This window comes from Annulohypoxylon truncatum, assembly GCF_022578515.1.
Source record: "Annulohypoxylon truncatum strain CBS 140777 unplaced genomic scaffold F4807scaffold_53, whole genome shotgun sequence".
NCBI lineage: Eukaryota > Fungi > Ascomycota > Sordariomycetes > Xylariales > Hypoxylaceae > Annulohypoxylon > Annulohypoxylon truncatum.
In genome coordinates this window covers 196259-214373 of record NW_025953839.1, presented here as the reverse complement: position 1 = coordinate 214373, position 18115 = coordinate 196259, and the positions used below count along the sequence as shown (strand labels likewise).

The 18115-nt window shown below is 35.0% G+C and overlaps 6 protein-coding genes across 6 annotated transcripts; 4 read left to right on the top strand and 2 right to left on the bottom strand.

The window, feature by feature from the left end:
* Positions 1–932: 932 nt before the first annotated feature.
* Positions 933–1869, bottom strand: F4807DRAFT_446376 (succinate semialdehyde dehydrogenase). The gene is made up of 2 exons (XM_047999814.1): positions 1262–1869; positions 933–1207 (listed from the first exon to the last, which is right to left on the bottom strand). Exons 1-2 carry the CDS (start codon positions 1474–1476, stop codon positions 1090–1092), a joined length of 333 nt encoding a protein of 110 aa, XP_047849217.1. The 5' UTR covers positions 1477–1869; the 3' UTR covers positions 933–1089.
* Positions 1870–4903: 3034 nt separating this feature from the next.
* F4807DRAFT_325595 (Aldehyde/histidinol dehydrogenase) lies at positions 4904–6162 on the bottom strand. The gene has a single exon (XM_047995201.1). The coding sequence runs from the start codon at positions 6065–6067 to the stop codon at positions 4967–4969; it is 1101 nt and encodes a 366-aa protein (XP_047849216.1). The 5' UTR covers positions 6068–6162; the 3' UTR covers positions 4904–4966.
* Position 6163: 1 nt separating this feature from the next.
* On the top strand, positions 6164–7701 carry F4807DRAFT_325594 (putative TodF product hydratase). Its single transcript, XM_047995200.1, has one exon. It carries the CDS (start codon positions 6595–6597, stop codon positions 7399–7401), a length of 807 nt encoding a protein of 268 aa, XP_047849215.1. The 5' UTR covers positions 6164–6594; the 3' UTR covers positions 7402–7701.
* A 2080-nt stretch (positions 7702–9781) lies between these two features.
* Positions 9782–12873, top strand: F4807DRAFT_446372 (uncharacterized protein). The gene is made up of 8 exons (XM_047999813.1): positions 9782–9923; positions 9983–10105; positions 10172–10563; positions 10617–11152; positions 11215–11488; positions 11542–11714; positions 11787–11970; positions 12029–12873. The coding sequence occupies exons 1-8, from the start codon at positions 9859–9861 to the stop codon at positions 12532–12534; spliced, it is 2253 nt and encodes a 750-aa protein (XP_047849214.1). The 5' UTR covers positions 9782–9858; the 3' UTR covers positions 12535–12873.
* Positions 12874–15136: 2263 nt separating this feature from the next.
* On the top strand, positions 15137–16287 carry F4807DRAFT_454516 (uncharacterized protein; the record flags this gene model as incomplete). The annotated part of the gene is made up of 3 exons (XM_048000590.1): positions 15137–15525; positions 15578–15881; positions 15937–16287. 3 exons carry the CDS (start codon positions 15137–15139, stop codon positions 16285–16287), a joined length of 1044 nt encoding a protein of 347 aa, XP_047849213.1.
* A 313-nt stretch (positions 16288–16600) lies between these two features.
* Positions 16601–18020, top strand: F4807DRAFT_446363 (uncharacterized protein). Its single transcript, XM_047999812.1, has 3 exons — positions 16601–17245; positions 17305–17662; positions 17722–18020. Exons 1-3 carry the CDS (start codon positions 16729–16731, stop codon positions 17897–17899), a joined length of 1053 nt encoding a protein of 350 aa, XP_047849212.1. The 5' UTR covers positions 16601–16728; the 3' UTR covers positions 17900–18020.
* Positions 18021–18115: the final 95 nt, after the last annotated feature.

Below are 18115 nucleotides of genomic sequence, written 5' to 3'. Positions count from 1 at the left end.
ATAAATTTAAATAAATATATTTAAATAACCGGCGTATTTAAAATTATTTTTATTTTATTTTTATTTTAATTAATATTTAAAAATAATATAAAAAACGTTTAATAATAATAATATATTTTAAATATTATTTTTAAAACGATTATTAATTTAAAAATTTAATTATTTATTATAATAAATAAAATTAAAAATTTTAAACGTTAAAAGTTAATTATAATTTTATAAATAATAACGTTTAATATATATTAATATTTTTTTTACGGTTTTAATTTATAAAATATAAATAATTTATTAAATAAATAAAATAATTAATTTTTATATTTAAAATTTTTTATTAAAATATAATTTTATAATAATAACATTAAAATAATTATTAATTAATTTTAAAAATTATTTTAAAATAATTTAAATATAAAATATTTAAATTTAAATAAAATAATTTTAAATTTAACGCGTTATAAATAATATAAATTAAAAAACATTATAATTTTTTATAATTTATAACGTTTTTTAATATTATAATTTTTATAAATAATAAAATATAATATTAATAATTAAAATTTATTATATATTTATATAATATATATTATAATATATAAAATAAATTAACGGGTTAACGGATTTAATATTATTATTTATTATTTAATAATTAATTAAAAAATTAATTAAATATTCGGTTTTTTTTAATTAATTAAATTAATTTTTAATTTAATTTAAAAATTAAATTTTTATTTAATTTTAAAATAAGTTTTTAATTTTTTTTAATTTTAAATTAATTTTTAAATTAAATTAAAAAATTAATTTAAAAATTAATTTATTAATTATTTATTAAATATTAAATTAATGAACGTTATTTAAATATTAAGTAAATAATTAAATTAATTAAAATTAAACCATTAATTTTAATAAATTTATACACATCTTACCGGACTGGTGTCCTTTAATGGAAGGCGTCAAAGCGCCCTGGCCCACCATACGTGGGGGTTTATAACGGGCAGCCATTAATCCATTTACTGTTAAGCTTAAGCATCGTCCAGTTAGCTGCGACTTTTACAAATTCTAATTATGTCCACCCCTTATTACAAGCAAGTATCACAATTTGTGTTCAGTATTAATATTCCCGATTACAACCGTTTTGAGAACCAGATAGTCGTCCATACCATACTTACTACCTTCGCGCCCCATACCCGAATTCTTCACACCACCAAATCTAACAAACTATTAGCAAACTTCATTCAGCATTCTCGTTAAAGGAATTACTCACGGTGCTGCAGGATCCGAAATGACTCCCGTGTTGATAGCGACCATGCCAAAATCTAGTTTCTCAGTCACGCGATGAGTCCTAGATAAATCATTCGTAATAACATAGGAGGCCAATCCCACGTCGACATTATTCGCCCTTTGTATCACTTCATCCTCCGTCTTGAACTTGGTCAAGGCCGCAAGTGGTCCGAAGGTTTCCTCATTCATCACTTTCATAGAGTCGTCCACATCGCCCAAGATTGTCGGTTCGAAGAAGTTGGTGCCAAGATTAGGGAGGCGCTTGCCGCCGAGCAATATTGTCGCGTTTTTGCTGACAGCATCTTCCACGTGTTCCTCCACTTTGCTCACGCCGGTAGTCAGTGGTCCGTGGGTAACTACGGCGGAGCACAGGGCTCAGAACGAAATAACGAGAATTTAGTATATAGGTGCACGCCTAGTGGGAATTTAGTGCTGTGCACGGATTATAAAGAGCGCGCTAGACGATTTTAGGGCGGCGCTAATGCACGTTTTAGCCGGAATTGGATGGATTGCGCATGTACTTTTTTAATATAACGGAAAAAATTCGTTTAACGGGGTAATTTTTTAAAAAAACATTTAAATTTATTAAAATATATTAAAAATTTATTTTTAATTATAATAATATTTATAAATATAATATAAATAATATATTAAAAAAATAAATAAAATATATTATTAATTAAATTATATATATATTATTAAAATAATAATTATATAAAATAATTATATATAAAAAAAATTAATTATAAAATAATAAATTAAATAATTAATTTATTTATATATATATATATAATAAAAAAAATAATATTAAAAATTATTAAAAATTTTATTTTATTTATATTATATAATAATTATTTATTTATAATTATATTAATATATATTAAATAAAATTTTTATTATATATATAATAAAATAAATTATTAAATTTTAATTTATTAATTAAAATTATATATTATAATTTTAATAATAATAATAATAATAATAATAATAATAATAATAATAATAATAATAATAATAATAATAATAAAATAAATTATTTTAATTATTTTTATAATATAAAAAATATTATAATTAATTTAATATTTAAATTATTATTTTATATATTATTTTAAAAATAATATAAATTATAATTTAAAATAAATATAATTTTTAAAAAATTTAATTATATATATTTAAAAAAATTTATTATAATTTATAATTAATATATATAAAATTTTTTAAAATTTTTAAAATTTTATTAAAATTTAAAATAATTAATTTTTTTATTTATTTTTATTTTATTTTATTAATATATTTAATATTAATAAATAAATTATTTTATTTAAAATATATTAATTATATATAATTATATAATTTATTATATAAAAATATTTATTATTATTATTAAATAATTTTTTATATTAAATTAAAATATTTAAAAAAAAAAAAAATTAAATTTTTTAATATTTTAATTTAATAATTTTTATAATAATTTATATTTTTTAATATAATTTAATTTTTATAAAATTATATTTTTAATAATTAATAAATATAATAATTTAATTAATTTTATATAATAAAATTTAATTTAAAATATTTTAAATAAAATATATAAATTATTTTTATTAATTATTAAAAATATAATTTTATAAAAATTAAATTATATTTATAAATTAAATTATATTAAAAAAATATAAATTATTATATTAATAAAATTTATAATATTTAAAAAAAATATTAAATTATTTATTATTATTATTATTTTTTATTTCGTATATTTATTTTATAAAAAACGTACGATATTATTACGAAATAAATATTTATATATATTTAATTAATATAAATTTATTAATTATTTATATATATTACGGTTATAATTAATATAAAATTTTTTTATTAAATTTATTTTATTTAAAATAATAAAAAAATTTTTTATAATAATTAAAATAAAAATATTTTATATTTTTTATATAATAATTTATTTTATTTTATTATATTTTAATTAAAAATTTTAATTTACGGGTTATAAAAATTATATTTTATTATATAATTACCCGGAAAAAAATAATATTAAATTAATTTTTAATTATTAAAAATATAATAATATATTTTTAAATATATTAAAATAATAATTATAAATTTTAATAATTATTTTAATAAATTTATTTTATTATTAACGAATATTTAAAAAAAAATAAATATAAAATAAATAATATATTTTTCGTTATTATTAAAATAATTTATTAAAAATAAAATAAAATTTTTTTATTATTTTTTTTTAAATAAAAACGGTTCGTTTTTTAATTATTATTTATTCGTTAATAATAATTTTAATAATTTTTTAAATTTTAAATTTTTAAAATATTTAATTTTATAATAAATTAAATAAAAATATATTAATATTATTTTTTTAAATTATAAAATAATAAAATTTTATTTTAATTAATTTAAATTAAATTTTAAATTATATATATAATTATTCGTAATATAATCCGTATTATTATATTTATAAAACGGGTATAACGTTTTTTAAAATTTAATTTAAAATTTAATAATATAAAAATTTTAATTAAAATTATAAATTAAAATTATTTTTAAAATTTAAATATATATTATATTATAATTACGTATAATATATTTTAAAAAATATAATTCGGGGTTAATAATAAATAATTTAAAGTTTTTTAATTATTTAAAATATTATTTAAATTTAAATTTAAAATATTTTAATTTTTAAAAGTTAAAAATTTAAAATTATAAAATTATAAAAATTATACCCGTTTATTTTAAAACGATAATATTATAATTAATAATTATATAAATTTAAAATTAAATAATTTAATAAAATTTCGATAATTTTATATTTAAAATTATTTATATATTTATTATTTCGAATCGTTATTATATAAAAATTTATTTAATAAAATTTAATTTAAAATATTTTTAATAATTTTAAAAATAAATTTAAAAATAAATTAATAATTATTATTTATATAAAAAGTTATTTATTTAAAAAATAATTTAAATTTTTATTTTTAAATTATATATTTAAATATTTATTAAATAAACGCGTTAATACGTTAACGCGTTTTAATTATTAAAAAAATTTAAATATATTATAATTTAAATATACCGATTTTATTTATTATATTTTATATTAAAAATAAAATTTATATATTTAAATTATATTATACCCGAATTTTCGTAATAATTAAAATATTAATTAAATAAAAATTTATTTAAATTATTTAAACGTGTAATTAAATTAAACGTATAATTTTTAAAAAAAAAAATTATTATTAAATTTTAAATTAAAATTTAATTTTTAAAATTTTTAACGATTTTTATAATATAATTAATTAAAAATAAATATAATTAAAAAAATATAATTAAAAATAAAACTTTAATTTAAATTCGTTAAAATAAATAAAATTTATAATAATTAAAAAATTTAAATTTTTTTTTTAAAAATAAATAATTAATAAATTAAAAATAAATTAAATATTAAATTATTATATTAAATTATTATTAAATTATTTAAATTTTATAAAAATTTATATAATATAATAATATTTAATAATATTTAATAAAAATAAATATTATTTTATTTATAATTTTATTTTATTTTTTAAAAAAATTCAACCCCGCTATCTTCATAAATTTACTTCAATGCATAAATATGCGTAAAAACAATCGTACCTTTACATACTTACATATATGTCTTTTCCTTTTTTCGTTTACCACCCCCGGGGCTTGCGCAATAAAAAACCGCGTTATTTCGTTCTGAGCCCTGTGCACCTCCGTAGGTAACGGATTCTTGAATTCCATTGCCAACATGGAATTTTCCCACCTCCTCTATAAGCCTCTTGCTGAACTTATCGTAAATGGCCTCCTGCACGAATATCCTGTTTGCGCATACGCATGTCTGACCAGTCACCTTGAATTTGCTCACGATGGCGCTTGCTACGGCCACCTCGACGTCCGCATCCTCGAAAACGATAAACGGGGCGTTCCCCCCAAGCTCTAAGCTGAGCTTTTTCAAGGTACTGCTCGATTGCTGCATCAATAGCTTGCCGACTCTCGTGGAACCCGTAAACGAGATCTTCTTTACTATGTCAGACTGGCAGAGAGCGAGACCAAGCGCCGGAGTATTCTCAAGTGCGGTCACCACGTTGAAAACCCCCTTGGGGATACCAGCGCGCTCGCCAATCACAGCTAGGACATTGGACGAAAATGGTGTTAAACCATCTGGCTTCAGTACGACAGTGCATCCCGCAGCAAGCGCTGCGGCGATTTTCCGAGCACCCATTGCCATAGGGAAGTTCCAAGGCGTGATAAGACCGCAAACACCAATCGGTTGCTTAAGGATCTGAATTCTGCCATTCGGTGTGGTATGTGGAACAACATCGCCGTATATTCGGGGCGCTTCTTCGGCAAACCATTCGAAGAAGCCAGCCGAGAATAGAGCCTCACCCTCGGCGTCTCCCCGGGATTTCCCATTTTCGGCGGTGATAATTTTGCCGATATCTTCCTTATTCTCGACGATTAGGTCGAAGAAACGTCGCAAGATGCGTCCACGCTGACGCCCGGACAGCGCTCTCCATATGGGGAATGCTTGAGAAGAGGCCCTGATTGCATCGTTAAGATCGTCCAGCGTTGACTCGGGACAAGCCCCAATAACCTCACCAGAAGCGGGATTTAGAACCTCGAAGGTCTTCTTAGACCTGGAAGATACCCATTGACCGTTTATATATGCGCCTTCAACTAGGAGGCCAGGGTCTTTCAGGCTTGAGGTTAACGAGGCGGCCATGTTTAGGTAGGTAGGTCGATTCTGAGGAAGAATGCGACGGCAAGTCTTGAGGAAGATAGATGGAAGCCCAACTATTCAAGTTCCTATTAAATACTGAATTATTCTATATTTCTCGAGATTAACATCATAATTGTGCCTAGACTGGATATTACCTTTCGCGATTAGAACTAAGACATACAGCGCCCCGGTCCAGGTGAATATCGCAAGCCCACTATCTCGGCTTCCTCACCCGAGAATAATGGTGGGGCCATTAAGTCGGCTTCTGACTGACCCGCATATTCCGAATACTCCTATCTCGCTCGGGAACCTTTGTACGTTTACGATTCAATTGCAAACGATGTGATCAAATGACCGGATACGTCGAGACGGAGGCATGTATATCTAGCTCGAAGATGATCTTAGGATCTCTTCTCTGTTAGTAGGTAGGCATATGCCAACCTCAGAACATTCACGAATACCCATTTGGCGACCAGCCAATATCACTTTCGTCAAATATTCGAATTCCGGCGACACTTGCACAATCAACCATGAACACGTCCGAATTGAACGAAATCGCGGATGCTCTGCGCACGGCTCGAATCAATCGAAGTCCCATCCCTCCTCCTTCCAAAACCTACCCATCTCTGGATGTGAAGGGGGCCTTCGAGGTTCAGAAGATCACAGTCCAGAATGCGATCAGTAAGGATGGGGATCGCTTAGTTGGTTACAAGCTGGGGAACATCGCCAAGGTCATGCAAGATGCTTTCGGTCTCGACCAGCCCGACTACGGATTCCTTCTTGCTAGTCTCTTCATCTACCAGGGCACGAAGATCTCATTAGACAAGCTCATCAAGCCTTACGTTGAATTGGAGCCGGCCTTCGTGCTCAAGAATCACCTCCGCGGCCCCAACGTCACGGCGGCCGATGTCATCAGCGCCGTCGACTACGCCATTCCGGCGGTTGAGATTATCGACTCCCGAGTCCAGAATTGGGCTATCGGGCTCGAAGACACCCTGGCCGATAACGGGTCCACCGGTGCGGTGATTCTCGGGGGAACGCCACGACGGTTGACAGACCTAGACCTGAGCAATACTAAAGGTGTACTGAAGTTCAACGGGCGAGAGGTTATGACAGGCAACACGGGGAACATCCTCGGGAACCCAATATCAGCGACTGCGTGGCTTGTCAACCGACTAGCCGAGTTCGACGTTGAATTCCTCCCCGGACAGGTAATCATGCCCGGCAGTTGCCTGCAGGCTATGCCGATGGAGGAGGCGGGGCATTGGTCCTGCGAGTTCGAAGGTTGGGGAGCAGTTGAATTCGATGTAGTCTCGAATACATCTTCGAAGCTATGATGCGATAATATAATGCAAACTTGCTTATACGGAGACCGTTACTCGTGTCTGCGTGCAAATTCCGTAGAGGTCCAAGGTATTAGCAGCTGAACTATGCTGTGGTTATGAAACCAGGTGGATCAAGAGAAGATTTCCACCTTGATTCAGTACCGACCTTGCGATATTGTCTTGTATTGTTGAGTCGTCGAAAAGAAATTGCGGGAATCGTAGGAGATAAGTGACGCTTGTTGACATCCATGGATGATATTTAGATTAGCAGTACTGTGTGGTGGTTACGTAATCAAAGGGTTTAAGTAGAAACTTGCTCAAATTGTAGACGAGAGTTTAAACTTAAGAAATACAACATCATTTACTCTTCCAGGGCTACTTTCAGTACCTACCTAGCTTTAGCTAATGTCAGAGGGTCCCACTTCCAACCTTGGAAGTGTTTGGTGTTACCACTTAAGGCACGACCTACCGTATAAAGATTAGCAGGGAACAATTAACCGTTAATTAATAATTTATTTATAATAAACGTTTAAAAATAAATAAACCATTAAGTAATTATAATTTTAAATAAACATTTATATACGTTTTTATATTTAATTAAAACTTAAATATTTAAATTATTTAATTATTTATTTAAAGTTTTAAATATATTTAAACGAAAAAGTTACGGGAATTAATAAAAATAACGGAAATAAATATAACGTTAAAATTAATATATAAATAAATAAATAAATTAAATTAAATTAAATTAAATTAAATTTATTTAAATTAAAATAATTTTTTATATTTATTAAATTTATAATTATAATATTAATTATAATATTTATTTAATTATATAATTAAGTTTTATAAATAAATGAAAATTATTAATAAAATTTATTAAATAAATTAATTTTAAAGGTTTTAAAATTTTTAAAAACGATTTTAATAAGTTTTAAATAAATAAATAAATAAATAAATAAATTTTTAAAAACTTTTTTAAAAACTTTAAATTTTAAAATATTTAAAGTTTTAAAAAAAAAAAAAAAATATAAATAAATAAATAAAAATAAAATTTTATATAAAACTTAAAAATAAATAATATAATAAAATTAAAATAATTAAATTAAAATAATTAAAATAATTATATATATTTTAAAATTAAAAATTTAAAATATTAAAATAATTATATATATTTAAATTAAAATAAATTAAAATAAATTAAAATAATAAAATAATTATATATATTTATTAAAATTATTATTAATTAAAAATAAATATTAAAATTTAAACGTTTAAAAATATTTAATAATAAAATATAAATAATTATTTAATTTTATAAACGTTTAAATAAATAAACGTTAAATTAAAATAAATTATATATTTATAATTCGAAAAACTTAAACCGTAAATTAACGGTTAATTATTTCCTATAAGTTTTTACTTAATAATTTTAATTACACGACACCTTTTCCTAAAAAAAACGACACCTTCCTAATTGGGACTAGTAAGGACCCACCTAATTTAGCAGTGTTTTTGTCGCACACCTTCATTCAATGCCGTACACCTTATTACCTAATACCCTCAACTGACTTTATTACCTAATATACTCAGTTTCAAGGTTGTACCTATTATGCCACCTCCCACTAATTTTGTATGGCTACTGCCATCACAGGTACTTACTCCTACTGCAACCTTGGCTTTTGCGAGATTTATACCACTAGTATTAAGTAATATAAACGGCATACGAGGTGCTACGGTCGCAAGGTCCTTTAGGTCAGTTGCATATAGATCAATTAGGGAGGCTGTTGGAATATTGATTACATAAGCCAGCCAGGTCAGAGCTCGATTATGTAATACAGACACGTGCCACTAATTGGCTCGTGCATACGCTTACATAGCAAAAACAACAACAATCATCGCGAACCCTATTGTCCCTGTTATACAGCACTACCAACGTTATATTAATAGCAGTACCCAAGTAATTAATATAATCGATACAACATTGAATCGACGTTTCAATCCTTAATTTAACTTAGGTGCGTAGTACTAAGTTTCTAGTTGTAGATTAGGTAGGTATGTTGACTTAAGAAAAAATTCGACTAAGTTCAATTGACGTAATTGAGTATATTAGGTAATAAAGTCAGTTGAGGGTAGTATTAAGTAATAAGGTGTACGGCACTGAATGAAAGTGTGCGACAAAAGAAGTTAGGCGGGTCCCGACTATTCCCAATTAGGAAGGTGTCGTTTTTTTCAGGAAAAGGTGTCGTGTGGTTAAAGTTACTGGTCTTTGCTAAGTATGGATGCAGGTAGCCAATTCAGGACCCTTATCTTTACCCCGCCATAATGCGGGTACCTTATGAAGATGCCGGTACCAAGATACCGATAAATCTCCCCAAGTCGTCCTTATATCGTAGACATTTTACCTGCCATGAATCTCATCAGTGTATCGTGATTACTATAATATTCGTATAAGTCCTCGTGTATCCAATGGAAGGCTCAACAGAATCAAACACTCTGACGAAGCGGCGGAAGTCCAGACGAACTGCGAATGCGTTGAGTGCCCCTTACCCCTTTTAAAGATCTAGGTGCAATACTGACACGAATAAAATAGCTGCATCGCATGTCGTCAAAGCAAGATTAAGTGCTCTGGAAATGAACCCTGTCAAAACTGTAAAAGACGTTCCGTCCAGTGTCACTTTACCGAGACCGGTGTTAAAGTCGTCGTCTCGGAAAAGTACGTCAAGATCTCTTATATCCTCTCCCCCCGTCTTTTATACTGACCCGGATTTTAACACCCAAGATATCTCCAACAACTCAAGAGACAAGCGGAAGAGCACACCCGGTCACCTTCTGCAAGCAATCTTGAGTCGCCAGATCAGGGAGAAGGCCGGGCTCGTTCTCCGGATGCGCAGTCTTCAGCGTTAGGCCAGTGCGCACATCCTCTCAACTCTCCATCTATATCGCGGATGTCTGCCTTGGAAGATAGCCCCACCAATCCCCAGCATAGGGTTCATAGTAGGCTTATTTCTCCGGCGCCCACGATCGAACCTCCTCAGCAGTCTGACGCATGCCCCGACCCAGCGACCACCCCAGCATATCAGCATGATAGCTCTCCACTCCGGGTCTGGACCAATCCATTTGTGATACCTTCGAAAGTTATCAAGAACGCATGTAGGAATAAACGCACCTGGAGTAAGTGTTTGGCAACGGCTACCAGATTCGCAGAGTTAACTCGACGGTGATAGTATGGCTAGCGCCTTGGTCAACATGGTCTTTCACAATGCGCCTCATGCTCATGATAAGTGAGAAGTTATATCCTGAAGACCCAGCGATTCCCGCCAACATAATTGATCCTGAAGTCTGGACCTTGCCAAAGGCTCCATCATCAAACGCCCCTGATTTCAGTGGCTTGCCCTCACTGGATCATGCTCTTTATCTCCTATATGCAGTCAAGTTTCACCTTGGCCAGAGATACCGATTCTTTAACGAAACAGAGATCGAGAACCAAATACGTAATTTTTATTCTGACCCTCTTCGAAAGACTGTTGAATGTCCGCTTTGGGTTGTCAAGTTCCATTTGATCCTTGCATTTGGGACAGCTTTCCAGGCTCAATCACCGGAGACCCAAGAGCCCCCAGGAGCGAAATTCTTCATGAGAGCAATGGCATTATTGCCGGATCCTACTTCCCTCTGGAAAGATAGTCTGTTGGCAATCGAGGTCTTGGCCTTGGTTGGGCTATACTTCTTTTCAATCAACGAGAGAGAATCAGGTCACATTTATGTAAGTACCTGAATATTAGTTGAACCCGCTGTTATTCTCCACTTACGCGGTACCCTTACTAGCTCGGCCACGCAGTACGCATCGCATTGTTGGAGGGACTACATACTCAACTTCCGGAACATGGGCTTGGTGCGGAAACTATCCACAATTGCCGCGATCTCTGGTGGACATTATATCTCATGGATAGACATTTCTCATCCTCTTTAGGACTTCCAATGTCTATACAGGACAGCGACATCACGACTCCCATTAACCCACCTAACGCAGATTCAAGAGGAGACAGTTGCCGCACTCTCCAGGTCAACCTTTCGCACTTATTATCAGTCATACTAACTAGTAAGCATAAATTTAGCCTCCTAACAATTAGCTCATCTCACATTTAATAACAGCAGTGTATAAGCCCCATATAACTCCCCTCGGAACATTCCTAGAACAAACAAGATCTATATTGCATACCTTGGCCCACCATGCTCAAGAGATAGAGAAGATCATTAGCCTCCTGCAAAGCTCCGTCGGCACGATGCCAAGAGATACGCGACACCTAACTTTGATGTACCATCAGGTCAGTTTACCCTCCTTTCTATCCTTTGCACCTTGCATAGCTCTCAAAGACTCTAACGTCTTTCCTCCATAGTGTGTAATAGTGGCAACACGTCCGCTACTACTATCAGTTTTGAAAGAAAGATTTGACGTATCAGGATATCCCAGCGACGATCATTGCGAGAGTTTCTTAGCTCAGACGGGGACGGTCATCTCGACGGGTATCAAGTCGGCTGCCAAGACACTCCGGATTTTAACGAGCGAATACAGCCTTTTAGGTAAGTAACAATTCACATGATAACTCAATATGATCACTGACACTTGACCATGTTCTAGAAGCATTCTTGCCATACGATGTTGAGTTCGCGTTCGGAGCTGCCCTTCACTTGACTATGGCGAACGCCCTATTTCCGGGTGTAGTCGACTACCAAAGTTGCCATCAGTTAGCACACCAAATTTTAGACAATCTGATTTCGAGAGGAAATCGAGTAGCTAAGTTGAGGAAGACGGAACTGTGTTATCTGGAAACTCTATATCGGGAGTTTCAGACACGGCAGCAAGGTCATCGAATGCTACATTTGTTCAACGCGGAAGGGTCGGCAATTGACTTTATACAGAAAGAGAATCAAGAGAATAGCAGGCATTTTGCAGTGGATGGCGGTTCAAATACATTCGCAACGGCAGCAGACTCCAGGCATCATTTACATTCTCCCCATCCTCATACTACCAGCAATATGGAGTTCCTTGACAACATCGGCATCTCGTCGGAGGAATTCCTCTCTATAGTACAAGAGATCGGAGATCCAGAGTCCCTCCCCGAGAGTATGTTGACGCTATTCTAACGCTGGGTACATTGTACCGGTTGAAGAATTTGATTGGAGTTAGGGTATCGTGTCTACAAGAATATCTGTTTAATTGGCAACTTGCGTCAGTCAGGGAATAGAGGATAGGTCCTCTTTAATCAATTCCTTCTCTTCAGCAGTTAAAAATGCTCGGGGTTTAGCGTCCCCATTAGTCACAATTTCAGGCGGTGGAACCGCGGGCGCGGCTGCCAATGCAACAGGATAGATAAGGTGTATATGCTGGGAAAGTGCTACCTGTACTGTGGGAGGTATTTAAAATCTCCGCAGGAGATTTTAGAGCTTAGAAAACGAATATTAATACAACATTCTATCCCTTTAATTCTTTTCTAGGATCTTCGACCGCCCGCATGGCGAGTTCAAAACAGGTGTGTTGCGAAGAGCGTATTAGCGTATTTGGCCCGTAACGGCTCGAAGTTACAGGGGATACTACAGGTGTGGTGTAGTACACTTCGGGACGTTGAGTGCCTTAATGAAATCCCGATTTATTGGAACGCTGAACTGGAAACCCTTCAACATGGTCCACCATGGAACAAGTGTATTCGACACACCGAACTACATAGTGCCGTTGGCAGCATTAAGAAAGGCAATTTAGTAAAGACAATAGTTGTTCATGATACAGCGATTAGATTGTTAAATTGTAGGAAGATAGGTAATGATTATAGAAGAATCAATTGATGTAATAGATCTTTTAACCAGAAGTCCGCTTAAAGCCGCTAATCTAAGACATTTAGGTGTTGAAAACAACCCTTCATTCGCGTCCAAAACATTACCTAGTAGTTAACCTAGAACGTCCATAATGCTGTTTGCGATTAAGTTCTGAATTCAACAATGGACGACCTAACCACATGCGTTGCCCCGATATTTGACCGCACCTGACGAACCAGGAATACAGTACCTTCTTATACTTCCAATACTGTGCCGCGGCCAATCAAATTTACCGACGGATTACCATCATACTCTTTCCGGAAGGGTACAACCAATGTAGCCAATGAAGTTCAAGGGATACTTTTATGTACAGTATATCATCATAGGTACCTACGCTTCACACCTTTGGTCATGATCAAGATAGGTACCCACCTACAAAGCTACCGTTCAAGGTATCGAAACTTGGAGGATTGTTAACCCAATAATATTAGGTATGTTGTGTCATTGATCATCAGTTATACATATTTCAAATTACCTACCAGGTATATACCTATTACAGTATCTACCAATCCCGAACCAGCCCCGCAAACCATCTCGGCTTCGCTATCTCTATTATTCGGCTCGGGATCCATATCCGACCATATCATTGCGGATCCATACATCGAATCTGGGGCGCAAATCGTGGGGCCGAGGGTAACCTCAGTGGGAAGTAGGACAATTCAAATGGCTTGAAATCTGCATGGGAGTCTTGTTTCCTACCTATTATTTCCAGAGCCGAGGCAGGGTATCTTATACGCATAGGTAGGTAGCCAATAATAGTGTCTCAAGGAATACAATCCTACCACCAGCGACATGACCAAGAAGCTATGTCACCATGCGGGATTTCGATGGATAATTCAGATTCTCGAGTTACTTTGAGCGCCTTGTGTGATAGCCTCATTCTAGTTGACTTCGTCTACATGGGCACTTAGCATTGACATTGGACCGGTCGTATATCGGGAAAACTCTCAGTTAATCTACATCTACGTGATCGCCAATCGGTGAAATAGGAAGGGATGATATAAAGGTCAAGTTTACTTCGTAGTAAGAATGTCCCTTTACTAATGCAGATAATTCGAATGCCCGTATAAGCCGTGCGAAGACTCGTGTGGGTAACCTTGCAGCCTGGACGTGCATATTCTAAGCTTCAGCCCTCACTATTATGTCTCTACCTAGATAAGAAAAACGATAATAGTCTCTCAACTAGCCAGTTGGGGGTTCATCAAAAGCCTCCGCGTGTGGTGTAATGAGAGGTGCTTCCCAGATGAGAATCACTTTTGTTAATTTGAACCAGTTGGTGTATCTAGAAAGTTTCCATTGTTTCCACAAAGAATTAATGGATTGGGTTACCTATCGGTAGGTGATAGGGAGTCTATTATTCGAATATGCTCAATATATTCTCGGGGAAACCAGTCCTCCACAAAGCCAACGTCTCCCTAGGTGCTTGATTATTCCTCGGAGCCCCAGCTCTCGGATTGCAAGGATCGGATTCAAAGCCGAAAAGTCCAAAGATCCGATCCGAAGCAACTGCACAAGACTCATCACATGACACCCACTTTGAAGATAGGGTTAAGTGGCCGTTACTATTCCAGTTATCCCTCGTATCTAAGACGATCAGTCAGTGGATGGAGGAGAACTACGATAAGGGGAGAGAAAGAGGGTGTATATCGGAATGGAATCGGATACTATTCAAGTTCACCACTCTCATAAGGTGCGAATCTATGGCCTACCTTAGGGGTTCTTCACGATGTTGGAAGCTAGACGGATATAGATAAAAAGGCATTTGGCCTATGTCCTTAGCCGCACGCCTATACCAGTATATAGCAAACTACAAGCTGCGAAGACTTGGAACAAGCAAATCCAGATAGATAATTATATCCTTCTTTACTGTATCATGATGCCGGCCTTAACTATCAGCTCAACCAGCACTGCGCCAATGACCTTTCCTAAGGCCCCTCATGTCATCGGGCCCAAGACCAAGAAAGCCACACGTCCTACTGCAGAGATACCCCAGTTCCTGATCAAAGAGGCTCGTGCGACTGAGCAGGTCCCATGGGATGTGAGCAAACACCTTCGATTCCAGCCTCCAGCCAATATCTACACGATGAAGGATATCGGCCTCGAGGGTCACGGAATCTCCACTACCGCCGTCTCAGACCCTTTCCCCCTATTCTCCAAAGAGGCTATGTTGCAGATGAGACGGGAGATCTTCAGCGAGTCAGTACTTGAGAACTGCCGCTACAGCTCTACCTTTACTGCGAATATGGTTCGTGGAATGGGCCCTGCGTAAGTTCCAACAGTTCCAAGCCGACATGTTCAAGCGCTGATTCTCACCCAGGCGAGCACCTTTCACCTACGACGCTTGGTGGTCCCCGGAAGTTCTTGCCAAGATCTCCAAGGTTGCCGGCATCGAGCTTGTCCCAGCATTTGACTACGAGGTCGCCAATATCAACATCTCCATCAACGACGAAAGCGCCGACATAACCGCTGATCGTGATAAGAATTCATCGGTCGCATGGCACCACGATAGTTTTCCTTTCGTTTGTGTGACGATGGTTTCCGACTGCGAGGGTATGGTCGGAGGTGAAACGGCTATCAGGTTGCCTAGTGGAGAGATCAGGAAAGTCCGGGGTCCGGCTATGGTATAATCACCTACCACTTCATCGTACACATAAGAAAACACTAATGGTTCGTTAGGGTACGGCTGTCGTTATGCAGGGCAGGTACATCTACCATCAAGCCCTGAAGGCGTTTGGAGGTCGCGAGCGTATCTCCATGGTAACTGCGTTACGGCCCAAATCACCGTTCGTTCGGGATGAGACTATCCTCACCGGTTCCCGACCAATCAGCAACCTCGCTGAGCTCTACCCACAGTACACCGAGTACAGATTAGAGGTCCTCGAGGAGCGTTTCCGGACGAAGCTAAAGGAGGAGCGACGTCGCGAGGTGCTGCGTAAGCCTTTTGACCTCGTCGATATCAGAGGCTTCTTGGCTGAGCAGAAAGAGTACTTGGAATCTATGCTGGAAGAGCTTTATGAAGTTGAGTAATATAGGTAATTGCCTAGTACTTGATCGACGTCTCTCGCACATTTATGTAGTCATGAGTCCAGATTGAATGTAGGCATAGAGGCCATATGTCATTAATGAGGTTATGAGACGCATCGTAGCTTTCCCTTTCTCGCATGACTGTCCTACATCGGGGGAAAGCAAGTATATAAAAAATTAAAAGGTAGCTTAATCGGCGACTGTTCAAACGAAGAGTTAGATGACAAAGTACCTAGATTCAATATAGTGAAGTGGTATGTCAAGAGAAGGGCGTGACCCCGCATGGGGACGTTGCATCTATTTCCAGTTGGTGTGCCAGGAAGATTGCGTCAGCCTAGAAGAGAATCTATCCTAAATCTGACGCGTTACTAGTGACTTTTCTACCTACAAAGCTGCGCCATCACTCACTTATCCATTGCTATATTAGTCTTCAGTGAGATCAATATGGCTAGTGATCAGATAACACACCGTAGAGCTTTCCGCCGAACCGACGACTATACACTAGGTACGCCAAAGGTTAAGCTGGTCCACGAAGCCCTCCCATTACCCCTCAGTCCAACATCAGTCTTGATTAGAGTTCGCGCAGTGTCTTTGAACTATAGAGATGCGAACATTGCACACGGCGGGAACCCATGGCCGGTAATCCCAAATGGCATACTATGTAATGATGCGGCCGGCGAAGTGATAGGCGTGGGCGAGAAGGTGAAAAACTTGGCTATTGGAGATCGAGTGGCGCCCATCACCGACACTGAGTATATATCCGAACGTTCTTTGAGGCGGTCTTGGCTAGCCGCAGACCAGGACGGAGTGTTGGCGGACTATCTTATATTCGACGAAGAGAAGATATGTAAACTCCCGACTTACCTCGATTGGGCTAGTGCTGCTATTATTCCTTGTGCTGGGGTAACTGCGTGGTCTTCTCTAAAGGGTATGAGCATTGGGCAGACAGTCTTGATTCAAGGTAACTATGAGCAATAAATTAATGAGACGGATGGCCATGTTCGCTAATTGAGCTATAAGGAACCGGTGGTGTCAGCTCGTTCGCGCTGAAGCTTGCTCGTGCTGCAGGCCTGAGGGTAATTATAACTTCTTCAAGCGACGACAAACTTGAGAAAATGAAGAAAAAGTTCCCAAACCCACCACTGTTGACGATTAACTACACTAAGAAACAAGCCTGGCACGAGGAGGTCCTTGAACTTACAGGTGGGACAGGTGTCGATATCGTAGTCGAGAACGGAGGAACATCGTCTCTGATCAATAGCATCAAGTGTACAAGACGCGGAGGGACTATCAGCCAAGTTGGATATCTTGGGAAACAGGACCCTTCCGATCTTGCAGATCTAGTTCCTCTCATCATCGACAGGAGAGTCGTTCTTAGGTAAGAAATCCCTGGTAGCTGTGCATGATAAGGGCTGACTTGAATTGACTTGAATCCAGGGGAATTAATTGCGGGTCAAAATACGACATGGAGGACCTTTGCGCTGCTTTATCAGCTACGAAAATGCCACTTAACGATATCATCGACTCTACTTATCCTTTTGAGAAGGCGGAGGAATCAATCCAGCATCTATGGGAAGGGAGACAGGTTGGAAAGTTAGTACTACATATCCAATAGGGTAGTAAATCGAAAGAACCAGATGATGGCGCATTGGATGTATGTGTAGGTGGTAAATTTAGCACTTTTAGTGTTCCCTCGAAGGATAAGATCCACTATAAAGTTACCGGCCTGATGGGCAAGGATCCGTTCTGATTACGCTAAGCTTCAGAGACGAACCCCTCCCCCGCAGTGCTTGGTATAACCAAGGTACCTATCCGATACCAAAGGTGACGA

Bases quoted from the DNA above. Each gene is read 5' to 3' on its own strand.
- F4807DRAFT_446363 (XM_047999812.1), top strand. From the start codon at position 16,729: ATGGCTAGTGATCAGATAACACACCGTAGAGCTTTCCGCCGAACCGAC. The intron at 17,246-17,304 runs GTAACTATGAGC...TTGAGCTATAAG, and splicing joins GCAGACAGTCTTGATTCAAG to GAACCGGTGGTGTCAGCTCG. The intron at 17,663-17,721 runs GTAAGAAATCCC...ACTTGAATCCAG, and splicing joins GACAGGAGAGTCGTTCTTAG to GGGAATTAATTGCGGGTCAA.
- F4807DRAFT_446372 (XM_047999813.1), top strand. From the start codon at position 9,859: ATGGAAGGCTCAACAGAATCAAACACTCTGACGAAGCGGCGGAAGTCC. The intron at 9,924-9,982 runs GTTGAGTGCCCC...CGAATAAAATAG, and splicing joins TCCAGACGAACTGCGAATGC to CTGCATCGCATGTCGTCAAA. The intron at 11,715-11,786 runs GTCAGTTTACCC...TTTCCTCCATAG, and splicing joins TAACTTTGATGTACCATCAG to TGTGTAATAGTGGCAACACG.
- F4807DRAFT_325594 (XM_047995200.1), top strand. From the start codon at position 6,595: ATGAACACGTCCGAATTGAACGAAATCGCGGATGCTCTGCGCACGGCT.
- F4807DRAFT_325595 (XM_047995201.1), bottom strand. From the start codon at position 6,067: ATGGCCGCCTCGTTAACCTCAAGCCTGAAAGACCCTGGCCTCCTAGTT.
- F4807DRAFT_446376 (XM_047999814.1), bottom strand. From the start codon at position 1,476: ATGAAAGTGATGAATGAGGAAACCTTCGGACCACTTGCGGCCTTGACC. The intron at 1,208-1,261 runs GTGAGTAATTCC...ATAGTTTGTTAG, and splicing joins ATTTCGGATCCTGCAGCACC to ATTTGGTGGTGTGAAGAATT.